The sequence below is a fragment of the Peromyscus maniculatus genome, chromosome 7 (genome assembly GCF_049852395.1).
Source record: "Peromyscus maniculatus bairdii isolate BWxNUB_F1_BW_parent chromosome 7, HU_Pman_BW_mat_3.1, whole genome shotgun sequence".
Classification (NCBI taxonomy): Eukaryota; Metazoa; Chordata; class Mammalia; order Rodentia; family Cricetidae; genus Peromyscus; species Peromyscus maniculatus.
In genome coordinates this window covers 11,042,462-11,056,183 of record NC_134858.1, presented here as the reverse complement: position 1 = coordinate 11,056,183, position 13,722 = coordinate 11,042,462, and the positions used below count along the sequence as shown (strand labels likewise).

At 50.2% G+C, this 13,722-nt stretch overlaps 1 protein-coding gene across 6 annotated transcripts in view; it reads left to right on the top strand.

Annotated features, from left to right (window-relative positions):
* Nucleotides 1–9,405, top strand: part of Amotl1 (angiomotin like 1) — a 127,033-nt gene extending 117,628 nt beyond the window's left edge. For all 6 annotated transcript variants that reach the window (XM_006990515.4, XM_076575677.1, XM_042280423.2 and 3 more), the window contains 3 exons: nucleotides 423–649; nucleotides 2,790–3,065; nucleotides 3,723–9,405. In XM_006990515.4, the coding sequence (XP_006990577.1) occupies nucleotides 423–649; nucleotides 2,790–3,065; nucleotides 3,723–3,829 (610 nt within the window). In that variant the 3' untranslated portion in view covers nucleotides 3,830–9,405. The remainder of the gene's footprint in view (nucleotides 1–422; nucleotides 650–2,789; nucleotides 3,066–3,722) is intronic.
* Nucleotides 9,406–13,722: the final 4,317 nt, after the last annotated feature.

Here is a 13,722-nt window from a genome sequence, read left to right as displayed (position 1 = left end):
TTCCTTTTTTTCCACTGTAGAAGTTACCCTGCAGTTACAGCTTACCTTTGGGCCAGAGCGCCTGTGCTCCCCAGTATTCCTACCTCAGTTCTTTCCTCTAACTTCTTTCCCACAAGCAGCTTAGTCCTTGGAGTCCCTAGCAGATAGCTACAGTCATTCTCACAGCCCTCCCAGGAGTCCTCCGGTCTCCCAAGGCACTGGGAAAGGTGCATTGTTTTGATCTACTGTGGAGGGCGCAGCTTGCAGATTGCTTATGACCGACAGCTTCTGTACACCAACCCTGTATCTCAGAATTACTCTGGAAATCCCTGAGATAAGTGTTCCAGAGTTTTTTTTTTTTTTTTTTTTTTTTTTTTTTTTTTTTTTTTTAACTAAATGGTATTTTAATCATAGTTTTGTTCTTCTTTGGTTTGGTTTTACAGTATTAAAAACCTCCATGCCAAAATCATAGAGAAGGATGCCATGATAAAGGTCCTTCAGCAGCGGTCCCGTAAGGACACTGGGAAAACAGACTCTTCCAGCCTGCGGCCTGCCCGCTCTGTCCCGTCCATTGCAGCAACCACCGGGACACATTCCCGCCAGACTTCACTTACCAGCAGCCAGCTAGCGGAAGAGAAGAAGGAAGAGAAGACCTGGAAGGGGAGTATAGGTGAGATGCAGACCCAGAGAGCAGGGCACTGGCAGGTGGTCTCCCGTTCACTGCCAGGACTCAGGATGTCACCTCATCTCAATTTTTAAAAATACTTTATTATGTATACAGTGTTCCGTCTGCATGCCAGAAGAGGTCACCAGCCCTCATTATAGATGGTTGTGAACCACCATGTGGTTGCTGGGAATTGAACTCAGGACCTCTGGAAGAGCAGCCAGTGCTCTTAACCTCTGAGCCATCTCTCCAGACCCCCGACTCCATCTCAATTTAAACATTCTTCAAGTGAGGAGGAAAGCCAGTCATGTTAGATTGGAGAGTTAAATCAGATGCATGAAAGCGCTGTGTAGATGCTGAAGGTTATGCAAGCTCTTGGGCTTACGTTGATTCTTACCAATATTGTTGACAGGAACTACATAAAATGTCTTAACAGGACAAACCTAGAGCCCCATGTCTTAGTTAGGTTTCTATTGCTGTGAAGAGACACCTTGGCCAAGGCAATTAATTCTTATAAGGAAAACATTTAATTGAGGGGGCTCACTTACAGTTTCAGAGGTTCAGTCCATTATCATCATGGTGGGGAGCATGGTGGTGTGCGGGCAGATGTGGTGCTGGAGCTGAGGGTCCTACATCTTGCAGGCAACAGGAAGTTGACTGACACACTGGGTCATATCCTGAGTATAGGAAACCTCAAAGCCCGCCCCCAAGTGACACACTTCCTCCAACAAGGTCATACCCACTCCTACCTAAGAAAGCCACACCTCCTAATAGTGCCAATCCCTGGGAGATTATAGGGGCCAATTACATTCAAACTACCAAACCCTCAGAATGTCACTCCATCCTGGGCCATGTCTGCGACTGCTCCACAGTGTGTCTAAACCTGTGGGACATGAAAAGGCTTGAGCAAATAATGGGGAAAGGGTGCCCAGAGAATCACTGTCAAGGACAGGAGTCTTCTCGTGTTGTACAGGCAGAATGTTTCGAATTATCCAGGAGTGGTCTTAGCTGGAGTGGTATCCTAAAGTAGACAGGATTGCTCACAGGCTGGGCCAGTGGGCTTGGAGAGCAAGCGTCCAAGTCCTCTGTTCCTTTCTCTGCTTGCTGGCAACTCCAGGGGGCTGGCCTTCTTTGGCATCTGTCTCTGGCTCAGCACATGTTTTCATTTCTCTGCTCTGCCCAGAGTCAGTTTTTTCCAGCACAGGACCTCAGAGGGAGCTGGCTGATTTGTCCTACACGCTATAAGGGTTTCCAGATGAACCCACTGAGCTGAGGGAATCAAAGACTCTCAGCCAGAGCATCTGTTTGAAGTCCCTCTACTGGTGGACCCTATAACCTCAGCTCATCAAAGAGATTTTGTGGGGACAGCAACTATGATAAAGACGATCCCAAAGACACTTAGCTCCCAACCCAGTGAGAGGCAAATCTGGTTAAGAAATCTGAAATTATTCAGTTCTGATGGAAATGTCTCTAGGATAAATCTGTGACATGCATCCAGGTACACATCGCTGATGCTTGGGTTTGTATCTCAACATTTAGCAGGTCAACACAAGGCCTGAGAGTTGGGCACTGTGGCCTAAGGAAGACTGCCATGTTGTCTGCACCAGTATACCTCTTTCTCAGTGTATTGGTGCCCACATACCAGTCACAGAAACAGGAGGGACTCCGAGGGTCAGGAGGCCACCTTCACAGACTCCTGCACAGGACCTCAGGTTTTCCCATCTCGCACATGATGGACTTAAAGAGGTGTCGGAGACGACAGTGTCCACCTTCCTAATTGCTGAGCAGATGCCAGGAGAGATTTATTCTTCTCCCACATCTAGATCACTGTGTCTGAGTCTGGGCAGTGGTGAGGTGGGATTCATGTTGGCGGGGCTGAGTGGCAAGGGTCTTTTTTCCCAACTATGGTTTTCAGTTGTTTGAGTTTAGAATACAAATACCAACCCCACAAAGAATGTAATTTCCTAGGACAGGGGACATAATATAGGAGTATTTCTCATTTCATTAAGCACACACACATGTGCTGCTTATTAAGGGTTTAGTGAATAAATAAAGTAATCCCTAGTCTGGAAAAAAAATGAATTTTCTTACAAAAGGAAATGGAGGGAAACAGATCATCCTTGAAAAGCCATTCTTCTTCCCTCAGGATTCCTGCTGGGGAAGGAGCATCAGGGCCAGGCCTCTGCCCCTCTGCTGCCGACCACACCTGCCGCTGCACTGTCGCCTCCGGCTTCCGGCACGTCGGCCGGCAGCACCCACGCCAAGACAGGCAGCAAGGACAGCAGCACCCAGACCGACAAGAGCACTGAGCTCTTCTGGCCCAGCATGGCTTCCCTCCCCAGCCGCGGCAGGCTGAGCACGGCCCCTTCCAACAGCCCCATCCTGAAACATCCAGCTGCCAAAGGCACCGTGGAGAAACCGGGTATGTGGCCCCTACCTCTACTACGCTTCGAGTCCCCATGACACTGTGTGACTTGAGGGAGGGAATCTAGATGGGAGCTGTGGAAAGTTCAGGAAGCCCAGCCGGCTCCTCTGTTCCAGTAGTGGTCGTCACAGTGACTTTCAGACTGTGTGTGCTCTTCACTGTTAGAGGACTAAAATGTGTCTGGATGTGCTTAGTTCATTACTGAAGAAGAGGAGCCCCCAGCTCGAGTGACCTGGCCATATGTGTGTTCTACCCTGCCCAGGGGGTAGGTAGAACAGATACCTGATAGAAGTAACTTGGGGATGGGGATTTACTGTGGGCTCACGGCTTGGGGGAACAGTCCATCACAGCAGACATAGCAAGGCAGGACTGAAGTGTGAGGCTGCTTGTTCACATCTTCACAGACAGGAAATAGGGGAATTTGGGTCTTCAGCAGCTTTCTCCTTTCTTAATGTTTACTCAGTCCAGAACCCTGAGACACTGTCTTCTCTGGGAGGCCCCCACCAGTCATTCTGTACTCCCCACTGAGATATTCTCAGCCTCCCATGAGCACACCAAGGTGGCTGAGACTCTCAGGCAGGCCATGATGTTAGAAATGCTTGGGAACCAAGGCACCTGCTCCTGGTGGCTGATGTTTTGCCCTCGGTTTGACAGAGAGCTCTCCTGGCCATGGGAAGTCGACAGACCACAGAAGCCGTGTCAGCAGCTCATTGCACAAGCCCGAGTTCCCAGATGGGGAGATGATGGAGGTGCTCATCTAGCCCTCGTCCTGTGGAGTTTCACACCAGCATGCTGACGAGAAAGATGGCTGAAAGAAGAGAAGACCTAGATGGTAGTAACTGGGAAACCAGGCAGTTGTAGACACTTCATGTTACCAGAGCAGCCGCCTCACAGGACTGCAGGAAGGGGGAGAAGATGCATGCAGACTTGGAAGCAGAGTTGAGAAGAAATAGGAGTGAGATTTTCCATTGTAGAGAAAGTGTATGTCATGGGAGGCTCCATGCTTCCCCTATTCTTGGCTTATAGACAGATGAAGAAGAGCTGGGCCTTCCTTGGAATCACCCCGTCCCCTTTGCCTCTTAGAAGGTTTGGTTTAAGAAGAATCTGCTGGAAATCCTGAAAACCCATCTTGGCATAATGTAGTGTTGCTGTGCCATCATGGGATTGCACGTGCGCATGCGTGTGTGTGTGTGTGTGTGTGTGTGTGTGTGTGTGTGTGTGTGTGTGTGTATGCGTGCGCGCCTGCCCTTCGAAGATACATCCAGGGTAATGGGGAATTCCACAGGCAAATTTTGGCACCCACTCGGCTGTTTTGGTTTGTGGGCTCAGTGTGAGGCTGTGCTTGTCTGAACAGGATGGGAATGTTGTGACCACGTCCTCACCCACCCTAACTCCTTGGAGCTTGTCTCTGCCTCTGCTCTATTTCCTTACTTACTTTGTTGTGTTTTTCTCTGTTTTCTGAGACATAGCAGATTTCCTTACGTATGGGACTTAGGAGACTATCACCTTTGCTGTGGTGTTCAGTGGGACAGAGCCTCATGCTGACACCCTGGCTGCCCCCACCCCTCACCTTTGCTTAGCTGAGCTGCAGCTGTTAATTTCACTATGAGCCGGGAAACCTGGATGGGGAGCAGGAGTCCATGAGTCACTGACGTCACATCATGCCTCTGATTTGGTTTTCACTCACTCTCTTGTAAAAATGCCTGAAAGTTAAGCCCCATTGCCCTGCTGGGAAGACCTCAGTGTGAACAGGTGTGCAGGTTCCTGATGGTGGTTTACACACAGCTCCCCAGGCAGCTGCCAAGATCTCACCAGGCATCCCAGGCCACTTTCTCATATTTGAGGTTTTCGGGTCTTTCCATTGGTCTCCACCGTCCCCTTCTGCCCTGGTTGCTGTTGGTGAGCACAAAGCCTTCCCTCATCACTTCTTTCCTGTGGACTTGCTTTGTAATCCAAGATTGGTAGACACACAGTGTGGCCAGTGTCTCACAAGAGATGCAGCTTACCCGAAGTGAGGCAGCCATGTCATGGAAATGAGCCACCATGAGCAAGGGGCAGGGCCCTGGCGGCCACAGTAAGGTCTCCTGCACATTGCTGTGGATGCTGCTGGCTTCCTGCAGGGCACAAGAGAAGCCTTCCAGGGCACAGATGGCCGGCCCTTCAGGCTCCTGAACTTTCCCCAGCTCAGTAGGATTTGTTTTCCAAGTCCCTTTCCTCATCACGACTTTTCCCTCAAGGGAAGAAAGAAGAGCGCTAAGTCTGTGATTTGTAAAGTCCCTCTTAAACGCAGCACTGAAGATGGATCTGCTCGGGTCATTTGCTCAGGACTTGTCCCCAGGGGAAAACCTGAGTGAAATGGTGACCTCCCCAGTTTGAGGTGGTGCATGGATTGTGAGAGGTGTAGCCTGGAGAAGAGATCAGATCAGATCAGAGGAGAGGTGGTGTTGTCCAACACCTGAGCCATCTGACAGGACAAAAGAGGTGGGGCTGGCCTCCCCAAGCTCCACCTGGCAGCGGACACTGGGCTTGGAGCTCCCACCAGCCCCTTACCTCCTCTTGTCTCACGTCTCTGGCGGCCTGAGTACTGAGCTTGCCCCGTGTCCTGTGGGGGAGGGGTGAGAAGACAGTATAGGAGACCTTGCCAGCTTCGAGGAGCTGGAGGATGGATGCAGGTCGGGGTGGGGACCGTTTTGGATAGGGCACGGAGTTCAGTTAATGGCAACTAGCTCTCTTAAGAGCATGTTGTCTCCAACCAATGTTGGGGACAAACCAGAGAGGAGAGTGTATAGAGGTGGGAAATTCGTGAGGGCTTCCAGCCCTGTGCCATGTCTGAGCCCCTCTGCCCAAACTTAGGTGGCATGTCTCCCAGCACGGGGTGAAGCACTGCCCCGTTTACTCCCGGTCTAGTCTGAGTGTTCCAGACACACTGCACAGGCGGGCAGAAGGTCCCTGCTCTAGCTCTCCCTCCTGCACTGTCAGTAGTTCAGTTGTCAAAACAGAAAGGGGACGCGGACAGTTTGGGGGCTTTAACTACATGTGTACTGTGGCTTTCGTCCATGACTCCATGTTGAGAGAACGCCTATGGCTTTAAGGCCAAGGCCCTCTAGTCTTCCATTATGTAATTCTCTTGGAAAATACAGGACGAAGGAGCTTTAGCACTCAGCAGCCATTCCGAGCTCTGGGCTGTCCACAGATCTGATCTTGACACTGAGAACAACAGCACTACGTAGGTATTTTAGTGCTGGCGGCATGCAGGACTGGAAAAAGTGCCTGTTAACTGGTTCGTAAAGCACCAGGAGAACAAGGCGAGGAGCAATCTCCTGAGCGCACACACAGATGCCGAAACTGGACCCAAGAGGCTTACAGCCCGTCTCCCAGCTTCAAAGCCGACGCTAGGACTTAAAGACTCAGAAGAGGAGTGCGCAGCCTCGAACATGATGCACAGAGCTGTGCCGGGGTGCTCTGTGACCCCATTTGTGATAACTTGTGTGCACACAGGGAAGCTGTCACACCTCTTGGGGCCTGAGAACAGGACTAAGCCCAAACCTGTAACTACCAAACCCCACCACCCTCAGGTGGGGACAAAAGTCTTCATGTTCTATTAAAAGCACAACTACAAAGCAGATATTTTTTTAAAAAGCCCTTCCTCATAGAGCAGATGTCTAGTCTTCAGGCATCCCAGGAGCATTTGACCATAGGATCTGAGGCTCTTGTCTCAGGGTAAAGGGTGAAGGCCATGGCGTTTAGTGATAACTTGACCAGCATCCTGCTTTGTCCTTGAGTGGGCCATGCGGTGATGTCTGTCTGCTTCCAGGTGTCATGTAGGACATGAGAAGTGTAGGTCAGGTCTCTGCCACTGGGTGGTTTCATTAAGTGATGGTTCTGTATGTAAGAACTCATCCTGTCTGGAGGTTCACAGCACTAGGCTGCCGGGAAAAACACATTAATTCCCAAAGAATTAAGAGTGTGTGCTAAACACTTGACATTGTTCTTTCTGCTTCCCAGAGGCTGTTGACCAGGAACTGTGGAGTGGCCAGCATGTTCCCACTGTGCCTCCTGGGTGGGGCTGCCCTGCTGTACCCCCAGCTTTCCTTAGGGGTAGGGACAAGGCCTGGGGGACCAGTCCTGTTCAGCTCTGCAAAGGTCTCTCTTTGGAGCCCTTGTAGCTTGACCTTTCGCTTTGAGTGGATCAAGAAAGTTGTTCCAAGTGAGTTTCTGGCCTCAGAACAGAGAACCCGGCAGTTCTACAATCAGGAAAGCAGCTGTGGTGTCCCCTGCAGAGAGGCCACATACGTGTCCTGTGGACTGTCCCCTGCTTGGCCTCAGCCACCTGCACATACTAAATGTAGTGGCTGAAGTTCCTCCTTCCAAGAGCTGATGAGCTGGGTCCTCCTCTCCCTGCCACAGACTAGAGACTCTTAGGAACTGTCGGATAAGGCTGAAGGCCTGGAGACAGTAAGGTGACAGTGATTTCCAGGGGTTTCCAGGCAGGTCACTCGTGTAGGCTGCGGAGAGCTGTGCTGAGTGGGAGGGTGCGTTCTCCACGCACACAGCCTCTTCCTTGTCTGCATTGGAGTGCAATGTTTCTCTGCGTTGTCGGGGTGATCGCACACCCCCTTTTAAGCAAAGGACTCTTGTGGAGTTGGAAGCAAGATCTGGCAAATGTTCTTAAATGGCGAAGCCAGAGAAAAACCAGTAACTTCCCCAAAAGCGGAGTCAGCCAGTCTCCAAGTATATATGTTGGCTTTCTTATACTCTTTCTAATTGATTAATGTGTTGTTCTAAATGTCTTTAGTTGGTGTGAGGATTGTTTAAAGCATTTGCTTGTGGGGCGGCTCCATGGGAGATAGGCTGTATAGTAACAAACCTCAGAAGCCAGCCGGCTAGCAGTATTTTTCCCTCTTATCAGTAGCATACCCTTTCTTGTTTAGTAATTTAATAGTATATTACAATGTGTATATCTAAGTGCATACATATGAGGTGGAATTTCTTAATATCCAGAAACTCCTACTGTTTGCCATGAACTTCCTGCTTGGGAGGGCCGCAGCCTCCCCAGGTAAATCAGTTGTTGACTTCTCTAGCAGAATGGCCTCCAGGGTCTAGCACACTCCCCTGATTCCCCGTGAGGTGAGAGGTCCTTGTTTTTCGAAAGTGGATTTAAGTATGAACACAGAGGGCAATGAGTCAGAATAAGAGTCCCAGGGCCAGCGAGATGGCTCAGTGGACAGGGAATTGCCACCAAAGCCAAGATCCCCAGGACTCATGTGGTAGGAGGAGGGAACCAGCTCCTGCAAATGCTCCTCTGACCTACACACACACACACACACACACACACACACACACACACACACGCACGCACGCACGCACACACACACACACACACACACACACACACGCACGCACACACACACACACCACACACACACACACACACACACGCACGCGCACACACACACACACACATACGAACACACGCATACATGCATGCACGCGCACGCACACATGCACACACTTTTTAGAAGACTATCAAGACATGTAGGAAGAGTCATCAGTACCTGTGACCTCTGGGGCCTTGTTTTCAAGCCTGTTTCTCTTGCCAGGCCTCACGCTTCTACTCCCCCCTGCCCCCTGCATATGCTACAGACCTAAGCACATATCCGTCAGTATGAACACCCAGTAGGTATTCTGTGAAATGGAGATACACTTAAGTGCATGTTATTGTCGTGTGTGCTGTGACTGAGGTGTGTCCTCTGCCCTCCCTCCAGGGCAATGCATATTCAGCAGTTTCTAGGATCAGCTTCTCTGTTTTATCGCCTGTGGTGTGTTTGCCCGTGACTTTGCCTGGGGGTCTGCCCTCACATACACACCTGTGAGTATTTATTACAAAGCAGAGTGGGGACAGGCTTAGCCACAGTACTTGTATTTGAATGTTTTCTAGGAGGGACGGTGGCGCCTCCTGCTCAGTGAGGCACTGACAGAATCTGTGTCAGACTCTGTGAATCAGCCAGCACAGGCACCAGCATCAGCCTGAGTGCCCTGGGGCCACTGTCCTTTCCGCCTGCCCTGTGTGTGGGGGTGTGGTTGTGTGTGTCCCTGTGCTGGGGGCATGTGCCGCCCTGCCCAGCACACTCTGGTATCCACATGTAATCTTTGGCATCTTTGCGTCTGGACTGTATTGAGAGGTGGTGTACAGATCTGTACAGATGGGTCCATATGCAGAGTGGGGGAGTCCCCCACAGTGAATATGGATACTGTTGGTCAGCCAAAGATTTTCCTGTTCTTTGCTGCTTAAACTTTGTGCCTTAATATTGTAAATAATAAATGGGTAAAACAGCAAGGTGGCTCTTCTTTCCCTTCCTTGTACTGTTTTTCTCCACAGGACATAAAGGAAGCGCACACGTCTCATGTTGACACCCTGCGCATGCGAGCGCCTCTTAGTGCTAGCTCCAGAGCCTGCGGCTGCCCCAGCGGCCCTCAGCCCCCACAGACACAGGCTCATGAAGGAGACACTGAGTCATAGCAGCACTGCTGGAGTTGGCAGCCCACACTCCCTGCCCGGAAGATGAATGAGGAGGGGAAGGAAGTGTGGGAGGCTGGGGGGTGGGGGTCCTCTCTGCCTATGCAGGCACCCTCTGAGAACTCATGGATGCTGGCCTGTGACTGTGGGAAACCGTGCTCACTGCCTTGGGGATTCACCCAAGCAGCCTGGATGCCAGGGAGCAGACCACAGTCAGACATGCTCTGTGCCCCGAGATGCACAGGAGAAATGGTGGCTGCTTTGTCACAAGAGAATTGGCAGGGTGGGGGTTAGGGGGTGGTTTGATAGCAGTGAGTCACGTGATAAACTAGAATTCTGGCAAGGATCCTCCGTGACTAACACTGAACAGAATAAACCCCATGAGAGTCCACACAGCAGGCAAAGGCACGTCTGGTGACTTGAGAAAGGGGCCATGTCCTCTGTTTGTCTCTGGCCATGTCTCCTGGAATAAAAATCTGTCTCCATCCCAGGTCCCAGCGTGGGAGGGAATAAAGGAGGGAGCTCCCAACCCGCATAAGCACGGTGTGGTCCCTTTGAATCCTCAAAGTAGTGTAGTCACTGTCCGTCTGTAAAGACCAGGAAACTGAGGCTCAAACAGAAGCCAAAGTTAGCAGGGCGGAGATGTCAGCTCTGGTCTTCTGACACAGTTGGCAGACTTGCTCTCTGTGGGTCCCTGGAGGCGCAGAGCTCAAGCCTCTGTCTGCCTCGCTTCTGGCACATCCTGCCTTCTCTCCAGATACATACATCCTCTGAAGAACTGTTTCCTTTTTGGAGTAATTCTCACACACTCATTAGGAATTCAGTCACATAAAATGGGACCAGCAGCTACTTAAGAGAGATGCTACTATTGGGCTGGGTGTTAGGTCTGTTACCTTGTTGATGAAGGCAAACAAGGAGAGGACAATAGTTCTCAAAACGGAGTTTCAGACAGGTGCCACGGAAGAGCACATTAAGAATGCAAACAGATTCGTGTCACATCCAGCAACAGGCAGCACCCTGTGTCTCTGGTACCGGCATGCCAAGGAAAGGGTTCTGAGGTTAGCCACAGTCTGGGACCCAGGAGGCCAGGCGCTGCTGGGCTGGCACACGGACACTGGGTGTGGTACATCGAGGAACTGGGCTAGGACCTCTCTGACTGACTGCTGGGTCCAGTCTCTCCAGGACGCTGGGAGTGACACCCAGTGCTGGGGCAGAGGGGCCCACATGTGCATTTCACTAGTCAGAGCACCAGTACAGAAGCCCCTGGACCCTCTAAACAGAAGCTATGTGGAAATTGCATGTGTGGATAGGTGGGTATAGACAGGGATGCAAAAGAGGTCAACACCAGAACAACATCCTTCATTCTGACACATCCTCTCTTTCTCTGTGTTACTGTGAACCTAGGCCCTTCCTCAACAATTGCTCTTCATAGACCCATTTACACCAAGAAACAGGTGCTTTTTGTGTAAAGAAAACATGGAGACAAAAGATTACTCAGTGATTAGAGTGTATACTGCTCTTCCAGAGGGCCTGAGTTCAGTTCCCAGAACCCACGTTGGAGGGTTCACAATATCCTTTTACTCTGGCTCCAGGGAACAGAGGTTTGGGACATATCATGCCTCTTCCAAGGAATGCTGTCTGGAGCTAATGAGCCATCGTGGGTGTTTAGGACCTAGGTAGAGAGGACCAGAAACAAAAGGGATTATCATAGCCTATGAGCAAATAATGGCACTCTAGCTCAAGCCGTGAACACCATGGCACCTTCCACAAGAACAAAGCCAGACGAAGGAGAGAAAGAAATGAACTTAGCTGGGAGGCAAGCGTAAGGAGCTAAGTAGGTGAGAAAGATCGGTCCATCAGTGGTTTGGAATGGAATCTTCCAGTCATTTGGAGCAATCACTCCTGGCTAGATGTTTGGGAAATGGCTGTTTCATAGGAAAGTGTTTTTTTATTCCTGTTTCTGATTACCATTTAAAACATTTCAATTTCCATTTCAACATCCCAGTTAATAGTTAGATATCACAGAGAAAAACATAGTAAACACTGAAAGTCTTTGTAACTGAGCAGATGCCACTGGAACTCCACACAACTGTTCCCAGACCACAGCAGACATCCTTAGTGTTCTGTAGTTGGACAGATTGTAGCGAGCATCTTCCCCTTTCAACGTCTGCATTAGGTTTCTGCCACTGCATTAAAATGCCGAGGAATTCAGCTCAGAGAAGGACACATTTGATTCATCGTTCTCGAGGCTTTGCTCTATAATTGTTTGGCACTCTCACGATGGGCCTACGGCAAAACGGAACAAAGCTGGCAACTCCTGGGAGGCAGGAACAGCAAAAGAGAGCAGAAGGAAGGGGCAAGACCAAAACCCGCCATTCAGAGGTGTGTTCCCAGTGACCTGCTTCCGCTCTGCCCCGCACTGTAACTGGGCCCCACCTCCAAAATATCATTAGCTGGAACCAAGCCTTCAGCACAGCCTTTGGTGACATTCCACATCCAAACTATAGCATCCCGCTCCTGCTCTCAGGCTCATCAGGCACAACACAGTCTGTCTCCAGGAAACTTCATGCACTTAACAGTTTCAGTACTGTTGGAAGGTCAGAGGCTAAGACAAGACTCTTAGCAAGTCTGAACAGATTAAAAAGTCCATTGGAGTGGGCAGTGGGTGGTGATGGCGCACACCTTTGATCCCAGCACTTGGGAGGCAGAGGCAGGTGGATCTGTGAGTTTGAAGTCAGCCTGGTCTACAGAGTGAGTTCCAGGGCAGCCAGGGCTGCAGAGAGAAACCCCGTCTCAACAAAAAAACAAAAACAAACAAATCTATTTGCATACTTCCAACACAAAATGGCACAGAATGAAGGTTTCCATTACAGGAGGGAATTGGGAGTGGGGGGTATAAAAGGGAGATAGAACAAAGCAAAACCAAACCCAGCAAGACAAATATCCAATCCTATAACTCCATGCAAGCATCTGGAGCATGTGCTGATAGGATTGTACTTCCATAGGAATGTGGCAGCATCATCACTGTGGCTGCTTGCGCTCACCCTGCTCATTGTGGTACCTTTCCTCGGCAAGTGGCTCCATGTTCCGGCATCTCCACCTTCCCGCTCACCCTGCTCATTGTGGTTCCTTTCCTCGGCAAGTGGCTCCATGTTCCGGCATCTCGACCTTCCTGGGGTCTCCACTGCAGCCCCGCTTCACTCTCACAGCTCCGTGTTCTGTACTTTCCAAGGCTCCCTTACGGCACGACACATGGCCTCCCAAGCTTCCCTGTGGCATTTGGGTGAAAATCGCTATGATCAGCTCTTGCATTTTCCATGTCCATAACACTAGTGTCATGAAGGATGCCAAGGTCTGCCAGCAACTCGGGCAATCAGTGGGCCCACTCTGACCATGGCTGCAGTAGTTCCTGTGTGGCAGAGACGGAGCCTGGTGAAGTAACTTCTTAGAGCCAATTCTGGTCAGTCCCACGTGAGCTGCCCTTCTCAGCGTTCACTCCTCAGAGCAAAGCCTTTCAATTTTGCACTTTTACTGCTTGAGACTAGCCAATTCTTGAGATGCCTCAAAACATGCTCCCAATTGTCCTCGTCAAAGCTCCTGGCTTCTTTTTAATGACACCAATCTCCTCAGCAACACCACTCACTGTCTTTGGCCCCGATTTTCTGGGCACTTTCGTGTCTAAACTGCAAAGTCTCTCAAGTCTTTCCACTCCGCTCTTTGTGTTCCATTTTCATTATAAGCCTGGCCAGTATTCTAGTAGCCAGGAGTGCCCAGACCCCATCAAGAATGATTGTCCTGTCTTAATTTGCTCCACTAGATTAATACGTTCTTTATCACAATGTAATATGAATGACCTCTAGAACAGTTCCCAGTGGAGCCTTCATTTGCATATGAAATCTGATAGCCACGCCCTTTTAAACCAATTTCCTATTAGCCATCCATTGTTATAAGAAAATAATCTGAGGCAAACAATTGAGGAAAGATTTATTTTGCTCACAGTTTCAGAGATTCTCATGCTTGGTCACTAGGCTCCATTGCTGTGGGCCTGAGAGAAAGCTAAATGTCTGGGAACATGTGGTAGCAGAGACTAATCCCTTCCCAACAGCCAGGAAGCAGAAAGAGCAAGTGGGGAACTCC